The 17704-nt window shown below is 43.8% G+C and overlaps 2 protein-coding genes across 2 annotated transcripts in view; both read right to left on the minus strand.

The window, feature by feature from the left end:
* The window catches only part of LOC307013183 (NACHT, LRR and PYD domains-containing protein 10-like), a 10858-nt gene extending 10195 nt beyond the window's left edge, over nucleotides 1-663 (minus strand). The window contains exon 1 of the mRNA XM_079640466.1: nucleotides 428-663. The gene's annotated coding sequence lies outside the window, so the exon portion shown is untranslated. The remainder of the gene's footprint in view (nucleotides 1-427) is intronic.
* Nucleotides 549-17704, minus strand: part of LOC307013172 (uncharacterized protein) — a 157779-nt gene continuing 140623 nt past the window's right edge. Inside the window, exons 34-37 of the mRNA XM_079640438.1 lie at nucleotides 2493-2536; nucleotides 2321-2394; nucleotides 1926-2140; nucleotides 549-1842 (exon numbers count right to left, since the gene is read on the minus strand). Of these exons, the coding sequence (XP_079496564.1) occupies nucleotides 1553-1842; nucleotides 1926-2140; nucleotides 2321-2394; nucleotides 2493-2536 (623 nt within the window). The 3' untranslated portion in view covers nucleotides 549-1552. The remainder of the gene's footprint in view (nucleotides 1843-1925; nucleotides 2141-2320; nucleotides 2395-2492; nucleotides 2537-17704) is intronic.

Below are 17704 nucleotides of genomic sequence, written 5' to 3' on the forward strand. Positions count from 1 at the left end.
ATAAAAATCAACAAAAGTGCAGATCTATAAAATACAAATACCAGCATATTTTATGCTCAGCTCGAAAGATATATACAGTATATATAACATATCAGCTCCAATGTCTGGTGGTTGCAAATAAAAAAGCTGATGGTGCAAAGGCACTCCACCTCAGTGGGATGTTTATAGTGGAAATGTTGAAGTTCTGAATATTTGTGTGTTCCCTTGATGTTGATATATTAAACGGTAGCCATTTTGACGTCTCACTGCAAAGTTAACACAGGTGTTATTTACAAAATGAATAACTGTCTCATTTTAGTTAGTCTGCCATCCATTCTAGTCTAGTCGGCATTAACAATACCAGGAACCTGGCCCATCTACATGAACCATAATAAAACACAATTCACAATGAACAGATCAGATTGCTGACTGAGAATTCAAACTGTACCTCTGGGAAAATCTTGTCCGTTTTTATGTCTGCTGTGAGGTTGAAATCTTTGTGCAGCGTCAGGCCCTCGTTTGGGCGTGGCTTTTCGATAAATTTGAAGTCCTTTTTCTTCTTGTCGATGGGTCTGGGGAAAAATATCAATCTAAGCACAACCCTGCTTCAAGTTTACAGTAAGAACCATCTGTGTTTAAAATGCATTCATGAAACAATAAGGTTTTAACAACAGAGTATTAGGGTCAGTATCTAGAAAAATCAATATTATTTTAGACTTGGTTATTTCAGAATGGCCACTGAGGAAAAAGGTAATGATAAAAAAAAGTCATACCTTCGAGAAAAAAATTCTTTAACGTTTTTGAGAGTAACTAAATAAGTGAGATCAAACCAAGCTGCAGCGTCATCGACAATTACCACCGAATAGGTCTGAGGCACGTCTGTGATTGTATTTAACATTTATAGCAACACGTGAAACAGTTAAATTATCTTAAATGGTTTGCTGTTTGAAGCAGCTCTCCATGGAGCAGAACTCTCCTTCGAGAGATCATCTAAAAAAACTCAATGATATCTCGCTTGATATGTATTATCAGGGAACACATTATAACACAGTGATAAGTATAAGGTTATATGTCAACCATGTATCAATCATTGAGAGTCATGTTGCAAACATAGCTTCTAGTTTTGAGCAGAGCTAGCTCTGTTTGTAGGGACTTGGCTTGGCGACCAGAGGGTTGTAGGTTCAAGTCCTTGAACGGATCAAGTGAAGAGTGGGGACTGATACTTTGTGAGATAGCAGTTGGTCTCCTGGTCATGCTGAGGTAACCTTGAGCAAGGCACCAGAGCACCACACTGGGCACTGTAATATAGCAGTCGACTGCTTCTTGTTTAAGGATGGGTTAAAGGCAGAGACTAGAATTCACTGTGTGCGGTGCTGTGTTCCTGTTTGACGATTGGAAGTTGATTGTATTAAAATCCTCCATTTCCATTTCATACAATAGGACCCTTTTCAGATAATATTTCCTTCATATGTTTTCCCTCACTTATGACTTTACTCTCATAACAGGACTACTTTAAGAATTAAAGATGTTATTTTCACAATTCAGCCCAAATACTCCATTGTAGGTTTTGATTTCATTTTGAATGTGTGACAGTAAGATATTCAGTCACCTCTTTAAGAGCAGGATCGAGCGGGGTCAGGTAAACATGAAGAACGGTGCAGGATGCGTAGGCTTTTGAATAAATCAACACGTTACAGTGTATTTTTACTGGAATGCCATTTTTGATCAGGACCGCTCTTGGAGAGAAAACTGGTTCACACAGCTTGACATGAGACGATGTGACTTCAGACACTTTTTCCACAACATCTCCACAGTCATCTATGTGCAGGACTGCAAACTTTTGCAATATTTCAGGGATGTCCTCTGCATAGCATAAAGCATATGAAATGAATGTGAATAAAGCAATTGCATTGATTATTTTGTTATTTTCCTCCATGATCACTTACCTATGCAGATCCAGTGTGGCAGGTACACTTCAAATAACTTCCCAGAAATCACTGTGATGTCTATGAGGGGACCTGCAGGCATGTATTTCCTCATTTCCATCCTCTTCATGGGTTCCTCCGAAGAGCAAAACTGGTACTTAAAGCTGACCTTTTCCTGACAGACCCAGCGCAAGCTAGAGACACTGCATTCAAAGTTTCCCGCTTCAGACTTTAGGCTAAAATATAACGGAAAAAAAACAGAGTTTGTATTTGGTACAAAACGTAGCAATAATACTATTGGGGAAATATTTGTAGCTGATCTTCGTGTTCTCTCTGTGAAGAAATCCCAAGACCGAAGCTTCAGTGTTTACTATATTTCCAGTTGATAATATGCAGTATTTAGGACATTATTTTACCTGTAAGTTGATGCCTCATCTTCATCTGTACTGTTCACCTCAGGTTCAAGTTTAGCCCAGCCACTGGAGTCCTTCTGCAGAGGACAATCATTTTTACAAATAAGTGAAGACGTGACTTTTGGAAAAATTAAGCAACAAATAACCGAAAACATAAAGATGTTTAAGGAATTACCCTCATTTGTTCACTACCCTCAAGCTCCAAGCTTCTTGAAGGCCCTTGGGAAGACACAATCATTTGTTTACAATTATGTTACTTTGAACAACGGCCCCGCCTAGTCTCAGCAGAAAGTGATGCAAATAATAATTCCAAAGATATTTTTAAAAACAATATATGTTAAAATATATTTTAAGATCATGTTTAGTCATCTGATTCATCTGTACATTGCTGTTTTAGTCTGCGTTCTTCCAATTAGTGTCCAGTGTGCCTTTTGAGCCGCGTTGAGCGATGTGGGGCAAGCCCCTCTCTCTGCTGTCAAAATGAACGTGTACTGTAAAAACTACACTGTGCAAGTATTTTTCTATTCCCTGTGTGTGGCAAAAAAATAATCACCAGTGGGGCAAAGTGCTGGCATACCCACCAAACGTCATCTCGTAATTCAGAGAGCTGATTGGCTGTGTGCCGCGAAAAGTGTAGTTGAGAAGAGGAGACGAGAGAGAGCAGTGTATAGCGATTAAAATCAGTGAAACAGAAAAAAATGAATGAAGTTGACCATCTACTTCAGCTTTGGTAAGTTCACTTTATGTCATATCTTTTGTTGATCTTCTGTGTTTTGCCTATAGGCTATTGCTCTGCTGGATCCGGTGATGAGTGTCTGTGTTTTTCTTATACCCCCCCCCCCCCCCCCCACCCCCCTCTCTCTATCGGAACCATCTCAAAGCAATGATAGACCCGTGAGTTGGATGTAGAAAAGTCAGAATAAATATAGATGTTTTTTATTTTAAAGAAAATTCGGATTGTACATATAAAAAACTGTAAATTATAGTGTCCATCCAAGAATTAGTGAAAACTACCCTTGGATGATGGCAGACTAAAAGCTTTAGGAATCCAAAGTACAACATATAATAAGTACCCTGTATGAAGATTGATGCAAAACAAGTGACATTTGACCTTTTTAGAGAGGTTTAGAAAAATAAACTCCACCTCTGGGGTGATTTGGGTGAACATGGGGGTTTTACCATTTCTCTGGAACCCATTGGTCGATTTTGGTGATTGACATCTCTTTCTGACCCAATAGGCGCTCGTGAATTGTTGTTACGGAAACAGAGGGGTTTTAGGTTGCCATCAGGCTGTTGACGGTCTTATTATAGGCTACATCCATTGGTTGGTTTTGTGGCACATTTGTAACGCTGTGCCAACTTGGGCAAGCACGCAGGCAAACTTGAGCGCACACAGGGTGGAGAGGTGGAGAGAAAGGGAGAGAGAGAGAGATTGAGCGAGACAGAGAGCATGTGCAGCGGTCTGCTTGCACACAGAGCAGGAGTTTGTGAGAGAGCCGGCTTGAGAGTCAATTTCAATTCTAAATATAATTGATTACCAGCCTCCCTTGTCCCTGGCTGGCTTGCTAGCTCGTTGGAGTTGCCATATTCCTTTCATGAACCACTTCCTGATATCCATTGTTGCAGATAAATAGAAATGATAATAGCCAAACTAACCTAGCAAGAGTAAACTGACAGGCTGCTGTGCCGCATCTCACTAAAAACCCCTCACGACTCAACCCAGCTAAAAACCAGTCTCGCGCAGCCTTTCATTCAGAATTTCATTCAGAATTTCATAGCAAAATAAAAAAAATGATATTAAACTAATCTTTCAACATAGTTTAACACAAAAATAAATATTAGGACGAAGCCCTACAAATAACAACAATAAACATAATCAGTGGCGGCTCCAGAGTATTTTTGTTGGGTAATCTATGGGCTATTCAACTCCACATTCAGTTGGGCCAGATTTTATAACTACAAAATTCAGCTGGGCCAGACATTCAGCGGCCTGTAAAAAGCGGGTAGTGACACATTTTAAACCAACACATATTACTGCGATGAAAAACATGCAATTTTTATTCATTGTTCATCTAACAAAGGTAGGTCAAAAAGTGCATAAAAACACAACAAATTAGCATTAATTTAACAGAATCTGAAATAAAAGTGCACAGTTGTAGCATTACATTTGTTTGCTTTAGAAGTCAAATAGTCAGGTTATGTTTTTTGAACCAGGCACATCACAAAGTGCATTTACTGCAGTCTTAATAAATGTTCTCACATACAAAAAAAACAGCTAAAGAGCTCCAATGCAACACAAAGAGGTAGTACTGTAGCAATACTATTTTTTCACTTTTCAAGTAATAACAAAAAAATCATACGTTTTGGTCACATTTGACCCAGACACATTACAAAGTGCATTTAAATGAATACAGAAAGAACTGTCAAACCCTTCAGTGCACAAACCCATAACAAGGGATACGGGTAACTATATGAATGAATACTACACAACACGTCTACTATAGTAAACTAGGTGCTTACTATCACCTCATTTGTGATTTGTCCTCACTGACTTTCTCAATGGGAGAAGGGACATTTTTAGTTTTGAACAAGAGCAGTGATTTTTGGCTCATAGTATGTCAATGCAATCCCAAGACATTGGTGAAGAGTGTTGTCAGTCAGGGAGCAGCGAGTGCTACTTTTGATTGAGTTCATGTGTGAAAAGCTTGATTCACATGTGTATGTTGATCCAAACATACTGAGCACACAGATCGCTACTTTCTGAACGTTAGGGAACTGCTGTTTTTTGACATCACTCCAAAACTTCGCTGGCCCGTTAGTGCGCTGCATGTCAATAAGTTCCAGTGTATATTTCCCCTTGTCGATGCAGGGGACCACTTCCTTTGCTCTGGTTGATACGTCCCCCTCTATTGCAACAGTGACGGGGTCTCTGGCAAAGCCCATCAGCACCTCTGTGGGCAGAGCAAGTCCATCCAATCGACCGGCAAAGTTCTCTTTCAACCTCTTAATGAAATCTGTCATCACATCCGTGATTTGTGCCGGAGATGTGATGTGTTTGGGGAGCGTCGGAAAATGCAGCATCCGACCCGTGCTCAAGTCGGTCGCGAAAAGGTCCAGCTTGACTTGGATCTGCTCCACAAGATCAATGACCGTTTTGTCTCTGTTTACGCTTCAGAGTTGAGAGAGACATGTTTTAGAGTTGCTATCATAGGACCACCGTTACTAGCACCACTTGATGCACTTTCAAAAAACGTGCTGCGTTGTGGTTTGGTGGTTTCTATGCAACGTGGAGTGTTGCGTTCATGGTCTGTACTAGTGTAGGAATTTGGCTACAGGAGGCTGGGCCACTCGGGAGTTGGTTCTGGGCCGCATCTGGCCCGCGGGCCGCCAGTTGAATAGGCCTGGGCTAACCCATACAGTGGTGGGGCTCGAGTCAGTATTTGCACGGTAATTACATATACAAAATGAAAGACAGCCCAAACACACCTACTGTATCAATCATCAAACCGTGGGGTCTTATTTCATTACGTGTTGATTTCTATCAACACGTAATGTTGTATCGATGTATATAGAGATGTACTACAGCAAAAGTATTCTCCGTCGGGACTTCCTGCAACAACACCACGCCGTTATCGTGATTCTGATTGGCCAGAAGACATTATCAAAGATGTTCTATTGAGAAGACGATCACTAGGTGACAAAAGTTTTCAAAACCGTTACTAGTCTTCGGTATTTCCAGACAAGTGACTGCTGAAATCAATCTTACTAACTGCTGTCTTTGCAATTTACTCCACACGAGTTGGCGGACTTTATTTTGCTTACTTTAACATCATTTTTCATGGTGGGGCTAAGCCATTTCTTGGTATGGCTGTAGCCTACCCCAGTATACCCTGGCGCCGCCACTGAACATAATAATAAAACAATTAAAATGTTGTATTCGGCCCTGATTAAAACAGCGGCCCCAAATCCTGGATGGGCGGGCCCGGCCCCATGGGGTCCGCCCATGACGCCGGGTCTGTTTGCACCCATCGATTCTGTGTCATCTCACGATGTGAAACTGGGGTTACGTACTGTAACCCAGCTTCTATGAGTATAGGCGCAGCCCTCTAAGGCTATTGGGTAATCCCACTGCACGTGTGCAGCACTGACAGACTTAATCCACGCCCACCTATGACGTGGGTCCCACCTACGGACTCACTTCCGTATAAATAGGAAGTAGTCCCTACAATCTGCTCCCACACAAACAGCTTTTCTTCAGCTATTCGCGGAGCCAGTGGGGCCCGAACCTTAGAGGGCTGTGCCTATACTCATAGAAGCTGGGTTACAGTACGTAACCCCAGTTCTATTTTGTATAAGGCTTCGCCCTCTAAGGCTATCGCTATTGGGTTAAGGGCGAAGCAGGATGTAGTCCACGCCCCACTGGTCCGTCCGTTACCAGAAGCACAAAACACACCTACTCAATTAATAACCCATATCCATTTCGCCATGCGTAATGGAGCATCACATTCCCAGGGAATATAGCATTTTAAAAAATGAATGTTCTCCATACGGGAAAGAAGGTAGGCTAAATAGGCTACCTGTCGTTTATAAAAAAGTAGAGACCAAAGTCCCATGTTAAAACGATCAAAGAGGGGGGAAAAGGGCAGCTCTCTAAGTGCCGACAGGCAGGAGAGAGGGCACGCAGTTGAGTCCCCGATATTACTAACTCTGACAGGACGCTCAGTACTGAATGTGTCAGAGAGGAATGGGAGACATCCCTCAAATGAAAACGAATAAAAGAACAGGGGGAAGACCAAGATGCAGCCGTGCAAATGTCTTCCACTGTCATTCCTCCATGCAAAGCCGTGGAGGAGGAAATTCCTCTGGTGCCGTGCGCTTTGATGTTCTCCAGGGGATCCAACCAGGAGACATACGCCTGTGACACAGCCTCACACAGCCCTTGTGACAGGCGCTGTGCAGACAGAGGCTGCCCTAATGAGTGTTCTCTGTCATGCATAAACAGACGCTGGGAACTGCGTAAAGCAGCCGTGCATGCAATATAGCCTGATAGCGCGTGCACGGGACGGGGGAGATGAGATGTGGCTTCCTCCTCTGATGTGTGAGGAGGAGGAAAGAAGCCATCCAAAGTTATCACTCTCGATCTAAAAGAGCTTGTGATAGCCTTTGGCATAAAAACCGGGTTAGGGCGCAAAACAGCTGAGCTGACATCTCCTTGGATCTGGAGGCATGACGGAGCCACAGAGAGAGCAGACAAATGATTCACCCCTTTAGCTGATGTCAGAGCCAAGAGCAGAGCTACTTTGGCTGACAAGAACTTTAGGGGAACCTGATCTAAAGTTTCAATTGGAGCTTTACTCAGTGCGCGTAACACTAAAGTCAAACCGATTGAGGCGCCAAAGCGCGTGACACAGGTCTGAGTTTCTGTACTCCCCGTAGAAAATATTTTGTCAGCGGGTGACTAAACACCGTGCTGACACCAAACCTACGTGGCAAGATGAAATAGCAGCAGCATATGTTTTTACCGTGCTATAAGCCAATTGCTGTCCAGCAACAGCTGGAGGAACGACAGCACGAGGCAGGGGGCCCGTAACGGGGTCCAGGCTTTTCCCTACACACCAAACGGAACATTGTCTATTTGAAAGTGTAGGATGCTCTGGTGTGTTCAGCAGCTACACCTCCCTGGCAATTTATGTAGGCCGCCGCTGCTTTGTTGTCTGTTCGAATCAACATATGTTGATTGTACAGCAACGGGACGAAGTGCTGGATCACTTTCCATACGGAGAGTAATTCCAGCACGTTTATATGGAGAGACATGTGAGCTGGCCACTGTCCCCCCACTGCCTGCGACATGCACGTTCCTCAGCCTGCGAGAGATGAGTCTGTGAACACTGCGGTGTGTGACGTCACTCTGCTCAGGGGCACCCCCACTGACAGGACGTGGAGATCTTTCCAGTAGGTCAAATCCAAACCCACGGATGGAGGAATGTACACCATGCGTCTCCTCTGACGCACAAGGTCGATGCGCAGGCGAATAAACCACCTCTAGAGTCTCCTCACTGTGAAGGAGACCCAGGGGAATCACGTGACCAGCTGATATCATGTCTAACAGCTGCATCACGGAGAGGGCTGTCACCGCCCCGCGGGGTGTGACGCGCCGGAGGAGAGCTGTCACTTTCTCCCTTCTCCGCTGTGAGAGTCGCGCTCTCATGCGGGCTGAGTTCAATTCCACTCCCAGTTAAATGATAACCTGGGAGGGAAGAGGACAGCTCTTATTCCAGTTGATAATGAAACCCAGGTTTGACAGATGAGTTACGAGCTGCATCGTCTGTAAGCCGCTTCCTCCCTTCCTGGAGCGATAATGTACTCACTAAACTTACAATTCATTTAACTTCTTTTCTTCCAAAAGTTAATTATCCAAAGCCTCTGTACACCCCCTTCTATTTACATGTAATGGTTTGGTCCTGCCTCCAAACGCGGTGCAGCACCGCCTGCACTTTCTAGCAGAGAGTAAGAGCATGTTAGGAGCAGGGATGCTAGTACTTACGTGTGAACCATGTCTCAACAACTAACAAAGTCAGGCTTTCAAAAGAGAAAAGAAAGGAGAGAAAGACAAGAGAGAGGGACTAAAGGGTGACAGTATGTCACCCAGTTTTTCAAAGAAAAGGTGGGTGTGGTCTATGTGTGGTGGAAATGTGTCTGTTAGCTACGGTTAGTCCATTGTAAATAATAATTATGTTTTTTTTTACTAAGCTGACATTAAGTACTGTTAATATCTATACAGGTTTTTAATTTCACTCCTCTTTTAGCTGACATTTAGTAAATGCAGGTACATTTTTGGCAGCTATTCATACTAAATCAGTTGTCCCTCCCCCTGGTGCCAGGACTAACAGATCCATCTCTAGACTTAGCAGCCCTGTCCCCCCATAAGTGTTATATTTTCACAGCTCAGTGTCAGTAAATATTGTGCAGTTAGTATTGGACTACAAGATAGATGCAAGCCTGTACAGGTAGAGTTATTTAAAGCATGAGTTGGTTGGGTTCTGGAGGTGTGGTTACAGCAATTGTGCTTGGTTGGCGTGGCCTGGGCCTGGTGGTGGGGCCCAATGTGATATATTTCCATGGGGCCCAAAATCCCTGGCGTCTATGGCCAGAGGGCAGGACCTATAACACATTTACTACCCAATAGCAGTGAGGCTAATGTGAGGCTGAACAAAAGGACCTTTTTCACTATGTAAATGTAGTCTTTAAAAAAAACAAAACATTTACTGACTTTTTTAGGATAGCTTCAAGTAATGTTGTAAAATTACAACCGGGGGCCTTACAGGGTTAAGGGCTATTGTTTATTGTTATTTACTTTAAGATGTTTATTCTTAACCTATCATTTAATTTAAAAACTCTTATTTAAATTATGTGTGTGTGTCTCTGTATTCCTGATGATACACTGAGAGAATGAGCTCATAAGGCTGCTGATCATCATAAGCTAAACAGTCTGTATATTGCATTACATTTGTATTATGTAAGCTGCGTTGATACTTTGCGGGAATACGAAAAAAATAGTTAGATATACTGAATATTATTTGATCTATTCCACCACTTAATCCCAAATAATGTGGAGGTGTGTTGTAGGTGCCTTAAATAACCCCTTATGTTATAGTGAGATGTATTTTTATGTTCATATAATAGTGATTTCAATGCCAACCCAAAATGATCACTGAACGAACGCCATCCTGGCCACCCCACTGAAAATGTCCTGGCTCCGCCACTGCGGTCGTCCAGGTAAAATAACACTCATCCCCATTCTGAGTAGCTGCTCCAACCGTCTCCACCCACTTTGAAAAAGTGCGTGGAGCCAGGAATGAGAAACGCAGGAATTTGCTGTGTTTCGGGATGATGGTTACGTGGAGGAATGCATCCTTCAGGATTAAGGATGTGAACCAGTCTCCCTGGTGAACACTCCAGCACCTGTTTGATCGTCAGCATGGGAAAAGGCCATTCCCTTGTTGGACACTGACAGATCGAGGATGGGTCTCATTCCCCCCACCCCGTCTCCTTCGGGACCAGAAAATAGCGGGAGTAAAAACCCCTGATTTTCTTCCCCTTGAGGAACCCTGGAATTTTTTTTTCTTTTAACAAGAGTTCCTGCGGCTCTGCACGGAGCGCAAAACACTGTTCCTGGGATGACAGGGTTCCCTGTATCCCGTAGAACTGAGGGGGGGGAGGGAGAGGCAAACTGCAGAGACTACCCTGCCCATCCGCCTGCTCATCCAACTGTCCATCAGACACACGCGCCGCCACCCTGAGTACTATACAGTACTCTGATAGCGCCGGGTGTACATGTGCTGTGGTTGGTGGCAAACTACGCCAGAGCCCTCCACACGTTGCATTTCACACAGGCTCTCATTATGTCGCCGTTTAGGAGAAGACTCGTAAACCGCGCGTTCACGCTCAACACCACTAAGGGATGAGCGGAGGTGTTTAAAACGAAAGTTAGTTATAACCAAATATATTCTTGTATAACCCACAATGAAAATGCTTCATATTTTAGGTTTTTCTATATTTACAGTATAAACAAAACACAAGTGGTTTGTTAAATTGAGTGTAAGGCCTATAATGACTTATGGGTGTCACTGATAAGGGAGAAGGCAGTTTTTTCCCTCTCCTCTCACAGCAGTACACAGGGAGGGGGGCTCCAGGCTTAGGGAGAAACACACTGAGGCCCCAAAAAGGTGGTTATGTCATAGCCGAGAATTATATTTTGCAAGTCCTGCAGAGTAGGGGTCGTGTCCCTTTTACACAAGCATGGGAAGGTGTGTCTTATGCCATAGCCAATAGAATATGTCTGGTCATGTCCAGTCCTGTACATCAGAGGCCATGCCCAGTTTCCACAAATATGGGTGTGGAGGAGGTGTCTTAGGTTTTTATATCCTGTTGTTGAGCATAAAGACACTGCTTTTTGGGAGAGAGCGAGAGAGAGGGGGGGGTTCCCCTGGTATGCTCTCTCTCTGTTAGCTCTGTCCCTCAGAGCTGGGTTAATAGCTCTCGGTAAGGTTCTCTCAGACTTGGTAAATATCTCTCAAATTTCTTGGTTGAATGCTGAGTGAATTTATTTGTGAACTGAGTGGAATGATTTGATGGGTGATGTGTTTGTGAATATTAGCAGGGCTGCACATACTGTAACTGGTGCGCAGGTGCATATGAACTCAGGGCCGGCCCGTAGCACTGGCGTATGTTCGCCTAGGGCGCCAAATCTGTGGAGGCGCTGCGCTGGCAGCTTTGGGAGGAAAAAAAAAAAGTTTGACCGTTGGTGCTCATCCTAATTTTCGGCCTTGATGTAACAATATTCATAATTAAGTAAATGTAACACCCTTTTCCTCCCGGTTACACGTTTCATTTGCCCTGTACGATGGGCGCTGTAAGTGATGAAAATGGGGGATGTTGGCTTATCTGGCACCCGCAGCTCACAGCCAAAGTGCGAGTGAGCGTGGGAGCGAGCGAGGGAGAAAGGGAGGGTGCACCGGTACCAGCGCTGTTGCTATTAGAATCTGGTGCTAGCTGCTCTAACGGATATAAGAAGAAGATGTGTCTACAATAATGTGGAGGGAGAGTCCTCTCCAGTCAGACTGAGAGGCTGATAACTACAGCTCAGTGAGGTAAGGACTCTGAGTGGTTAGATATTCTTATATTCTTGGGACCCCCTTGAAAACGAGGTGATTCACCTCAAGGGGTTTATCCGAATAAAGAAATTTGAATATATATATTAAAGAGCAACTTGCAGGTTACAGACACCAGTGAATAAATGAGTAGGAAAATGATAAATACACTAGATTTTCCAAAAAATATACAGAAATATACACTACAGTGACATCTGGTGTCGTTTTAGTAAGACATTTTCACTTCCGCATAAAAAAGCCTCCGCACGTGACCTCCCGCGTGTGACGTAACATGGGGGAGAGCGGCCGGTCTAACGTATGGATAAACATGGATCACAATGCTAGTTTTGACACAGAAGAGGTTGAAAATATATATTCAAAAGCATATGATTATAATTATGAGCCTGCTATGCGTCCAAGAGACCAGGAGCAGCCAAGGATTAGAAAAAATAATAACGGCCATTGGAGAGAAATGGAGCTTTGGTGTGTGGAGAACCAGTGGAGAACAGAGCAGCTATCTTGGTGAGTGACCGGCGTTAGCTACAGTTAATGTTAGCTAACGTCAGTCACATCACAACATTGTAAACTTAGCAATCATATATCAGGCTATAACTAAAGTAGTATTGATAATCTATACTGAACAAAAATATAAATGCAATACTTTTGTTTTTGCTCCCATTTTTCATTAGATGAACTCAAAGATCTAAAACATTTTCTATATACACAAAATAACCATTTCTCTCAAATATTGTTCACAAATCTGAAAAAATCTGTGATAGTGAGCACTTCTCCTTTGCCGAGATAATCCATCCCACCTCACAGGTGTGGCATATCAAGATGCTGATTAGACAGCATGATTATTGCACAGGTGTGCCTTACGGCCCGTCTACACTACAGGCATGAAAAAATCTTGAAGCTGGGCGTGTCTGAAGCTTGGCGATTTTTGCGAGCAACGCGACCAACAACCAATCACATGAATCTCCCGCCCCCGACATACAAAGCAATAGCAATGTTAAAACGAAGTAAACTGGATATAAACTCTCCAAACAGGCGAAAATCTACCAGTTTCACCCACTGTCTCTGCCACCTCCCTCCATGCCTGGTTCCTCCGGTTTGTATCCCTGTAAATAGTTCCGGTCGTAAAGAACCGGGTGATTTGCTACCGTAATATCTCGTTTGGAATATGAGGAAATGAACTGCGGTCTGGCTCTCCCAGCTTGCACGCGGTTTGATTGGCTGCGCTTGCACTGGCGGGATTTGCATAAACGGGATTTGATTGGCTGATGCCAAGCATCGAGCCTCAAAAGTTGAACATTGTTCAACTTTTGATGCCGATAGATGCTCGTGATGCTTGCAAAGCCATGCCATGCTCCCCACAATGCAGTTCGGCGAAGATTCAAAATCTTCTACGTCACCCCATTCAAGTCAATGGGCGAAGCGTTGAAAGCATTTTTCGATGCCTGTAGTGTAGACGGGCCGTTAGGCTGGCCACAATAAAAGGCCACTCTAAAATGTTCAGTTTTATCACACAGCACAATGCCACAGATGTCGCAAGTTTTGAGGGAGCGTGCAATTGGCATGCTGACAGCAGGAATGTCCACCAGGGTTAGGGTTAGGGTTAGGTGTTCTCTTCACGGATGAATCCCGGTTTTCACTGTTCAGGGCAGATGGCAGACAGCGTGTGTGGCGTCGTGTGGGTGAGCGATTTTCTGATGTCAATGTTGTGAATCGAGTGGCCCATGGTGGTGGTGGGGTTATGGTATGGGCAGGCGTATGTTATGGACGACGAACACAGGTGCATTTTATTAATGGCATTGTGAATGCACAGAGATACCGTGACGAGATCCTGAGGCCCATTGTTGCGCCATTCATCCATGACCATCACCTCATGTTGCAGCATGATAATGCACGGCCCATGTTGCAAGGATCTGTACACAATTCCTTGAAGCTGAAAACATCCCAGTTCTTGCATGGCCAGCATACTCACCGGACATGTCACCCATTGAGCATGTTTGGGATGCTCTGGATCGGCGTATACGACAGCGTGTTCCAGTTCCTGCCAATATCCAGCAACTTCGCACAGCCATTGAAGAGGAGTGGACCAACATTCCACAGGCCACAATCAACAACCTGATCAACTCTATATGCGAAGGAGATGTGTTGCACTGCGTGAGGCAAATGGTGGTCACACCAGATACTGACTGGTTTTCGGACCCCCCCAGACCCCCCCAATAAAGCAAAACTGCACGTTTCAGAGTGGCCTTTTATTGTGGCCAGCCTAAGGCACACCAGTGCAATAATCATGCTGTCTATTCAGCATCTTGATATGCCACACCTGTGAGGTGGGATGAATTATCTCGGCAAAGGAGAAGTGCTCACTATCACAGATTTGTTCGGATTTGTGAACAATATTTGAGAGAAATGGTTATTTTGTGTATATAGAAAATGTGTTATATCTTTGAGTTCATCTCATGAAAAATGGGAGCAAAAACAAAAGTGTTGCATTTATATTTTTGTTCAGTGTAGTAACGTTACTGGCAGGACTGTTGATACTGATCCATAACAGAAACTAATGCGCAAGTATCAGCCGTATCTCGCGTTACCTAATGCAACTCCACACTACGGTGCTGTGTACCGGAGGGGAGACGCGAGATACGGCTGATACTTGACGATCTGGCGGAGAAACGTTGTGGAGCCTCCGTTGATAATCCGTTGTAAATGGCTTGATGGAAAGCAGGTGTGTAGTCGGGGAGGGTGCACAGCTGATTGCAGCAGGTGAGTGGAGGTTGAGCCGGGAGCCAGGAGTGACAGCCACCACGCACACACAAACAACACAGACAGGGGGAAACAAACAAACACAAAGGAGACGGCTGGAGCAGTACAGCCACCACAGCGTTACCTAATGCAACTCTACACTACGTCTTACGGTGATGTGTACCGGAGGGGAGAGAGAGAGAGCAGCGAAGGGGGGGAGAGAGATGTAATACGGTTTCCTGATAAAGCTGTGGAGACGGAGTATGTGCTGCAGGGAGGTGGATGCACAACGCACCCAGGAACGAACGCTAGCTCCGGTCCTTTTCCCGTGAGCGAAACTGTGGACTCGATGTCCTGACAGGCTTGAGTTTGTGCAACCTGCACAAACACAAGCTCACCATGATTACAAATGGTGAAATGCAATGGAAAATTACCGAAAAAATACCAGCTCACTAAATCACAACCGCTCAAACCAACTACAAACTACTACCGCGGATTGGGCAGAGAACGAGTCAGAGAAAGTTGCTCCCCCATGTGACGTAATATGACGCGTTTGACATTTTAAAAAAAGCAGTTTTTAGTAGCAGAGCTCAAAACGGCTCTTTTTCCTCTGAATTCCTGCCCTTATGTCTTGTGAAACATATCAAATCCTGCATTAACATTTTTAATTGTAATTTTCAGGCAAGGTTAAGCATAAATGTAGTAAAAAAAAAAACCTGCAAGTTGCCCTTTAACTTTAGTCTAAGTTCAAACGGTTTGATCACAATTGATGTAAACACATATTTCCAAGGCACCCCTTTATAATTATTGGGATAAACAGGTTTGAAATAATTCCAATGTATACTATAGGACAGTAACCAAAAATATTCTTTAAAACTGGAGAGATAAAATAAAATGCATAAATAAATGTTAACTGGTAAAATAAGATAAATAAAATAAGTTACATTCATTTGTTATTGGCTATGGTCGGTTATTGGTTATGTTCACATACTTATTTGATTACATCCACTTGTCTAAGAAGACAACAGAGACTTTCGACCCAAAACCAGCTGTTGATTTGTGGGTGCAAGCAGCTAATCGCAGACTCAACCAAAGAGAAAGTAGTAGGCCTACATCATCAGCTACCATGTCTGACAGAGAGGAAGACAGTGAGGAGAACAGTCAGGAGGGTAGTGATGACAGCTTGTAGGATTACTGGTCGTGCTAATGTTGTCTTGTGTTCACCTCTGCATGTGTGTTCAGTGCCGTGTGTCTGGCAAATAAAGTCAAGACCCCCTCAAAAGTTACGGTTTTATTTCATTTTAAGGATGAGCACCAACCAACATCTCCAGGTGCTACTTTGAGAACCAGGGCAAAAAAGTTACGTACTGTATGTGCACCCCTGAATATTAGGCCCGCCACCTGTGAGGAATCTTCCTCCGAATTCATGCGGATAGGAATGGGTTTTTTAATGTTATTCCCGCCGTCTGTGTCGGAAAAAAGGTACGAAATTGATGTGAATTGATTGGGTGAAAATGAAAGTTTGAATGTGCTTTTTATTATCACCGGTCATTTATGAGGAAATGCCTCTAAATTCTATCGGGAGATTTAAAAATCACAACTGAGTTGGGCAGTTGAAATTACAATTTTGGTGATAAATGTAAAACTGTGAATTAAGGTTTTAGATTAGAGAATAACCCCAGCATGATATGTTCAGTATAATTATAATGTTGTAAAGAGAGAAGGTAAAAACCCTGTATTAGTTTGGACCTATTTTTCTTCAAATAAACTGATCCCACCTTTTGGATTGGGACAACTTAAAAGACATCTGCGCTCTCCTCTCCTGCTTCAAAGGTAAGATTGCACACTGCCACACTCACACTTAGGTAGGGCCACACCTCATTTACTGATATCAAAATCCTTCAGGATCACTTAAACAGATTTAAGAGAGTTGTCTGAATTGAAACAGCAGTTAATTAAACCTGGTTCTTCAGGAGTTAATAGAGGTGAGATATTGATGACGTTGGTGGATCTGAGCCAAGCAGTACATTTACATAGACTCAATAACTTCGGTTAGGTCAATTAGTATGTCTGAGTAATTTCCCGGAATAAATTATCAGCCCTCACCGAGTCTTACACCCTGGAGTGGAGCAACAAAACTGAAATTAAAAAGCAGTTTCGGCGCGCTATGCATGGGGCCCCCTTGAGGGGGTTTCCCGACATGTCTGGTCTGGAGGTTTTAAAGTGCTATATAAATAAAGTTGGACTGGATTGGATTATTGTACTTTATTTGGGGGCCCCCTTCTGGTCCAAGCACTTGCCTGTCGGTAAACGGCGCCCCTGTATACACACACACATTCAATACATACATACAGTATGATGGCTTGAACTAGTGGGAGAAATGGCACTGTTTGCCTGTAGCCAATGCCTTGAACCTCGCCAAAAATGGCATTAGAAGATTTAGAAAGTCAAGATAAACTTGCGGTTAACTTGCGATCTGCAATGCGTGTCACGCTCGTGCACACAAGTAAATATATATGCATTCTCACGCAGCGTCAGACACAAGAAAATATACATTAAAGGGGACCTAAAATGTAAAATGCACTTTGTGATGTCTTGTATACATAAATGTGTGTTCCCGGTGCGTCGGGGAACTCACGCAGCGTCAGAAAATAAAACCCTCTCTTTTTTCCTCCGTAGCCAAATCTTTTAAAAAAAGGGGTACAACGAGCGGATACAGATTGGCTGCCGAAGTTTCACCAGGCCCTCTCAAGCCAAGGCACAGAGAGTGGCTGGAACGACGAGGCTCTTCAGGCGGCATTCCAGAAGTCACTCAATGACAACATCAAAGGTGAGCTGGCTTCCCTCGACCAGCTGATCTCCCTTGCCATCCGGTTGGATAATCGGCTGCGCGAGCGCCGTAGAGAGAGGATTTCCCGGTCATCGCTGTAATCTGTTCATCCCCTCGGCTCCTCCCCGTGACCGAATGCTGTTTGTCCCTGAG

The sequence above is a fragment of the Notothenia rossii genome (genome assembly GCF_949606895.1).
Source record: "Notothenia rossii genome assembly, chromosome: 7".
NCBI lineage: Eukaryota > Metazoa > Chordata > Actinopteri > Perciformes > Nototheniidae > Notothenia > Notothenia rossii.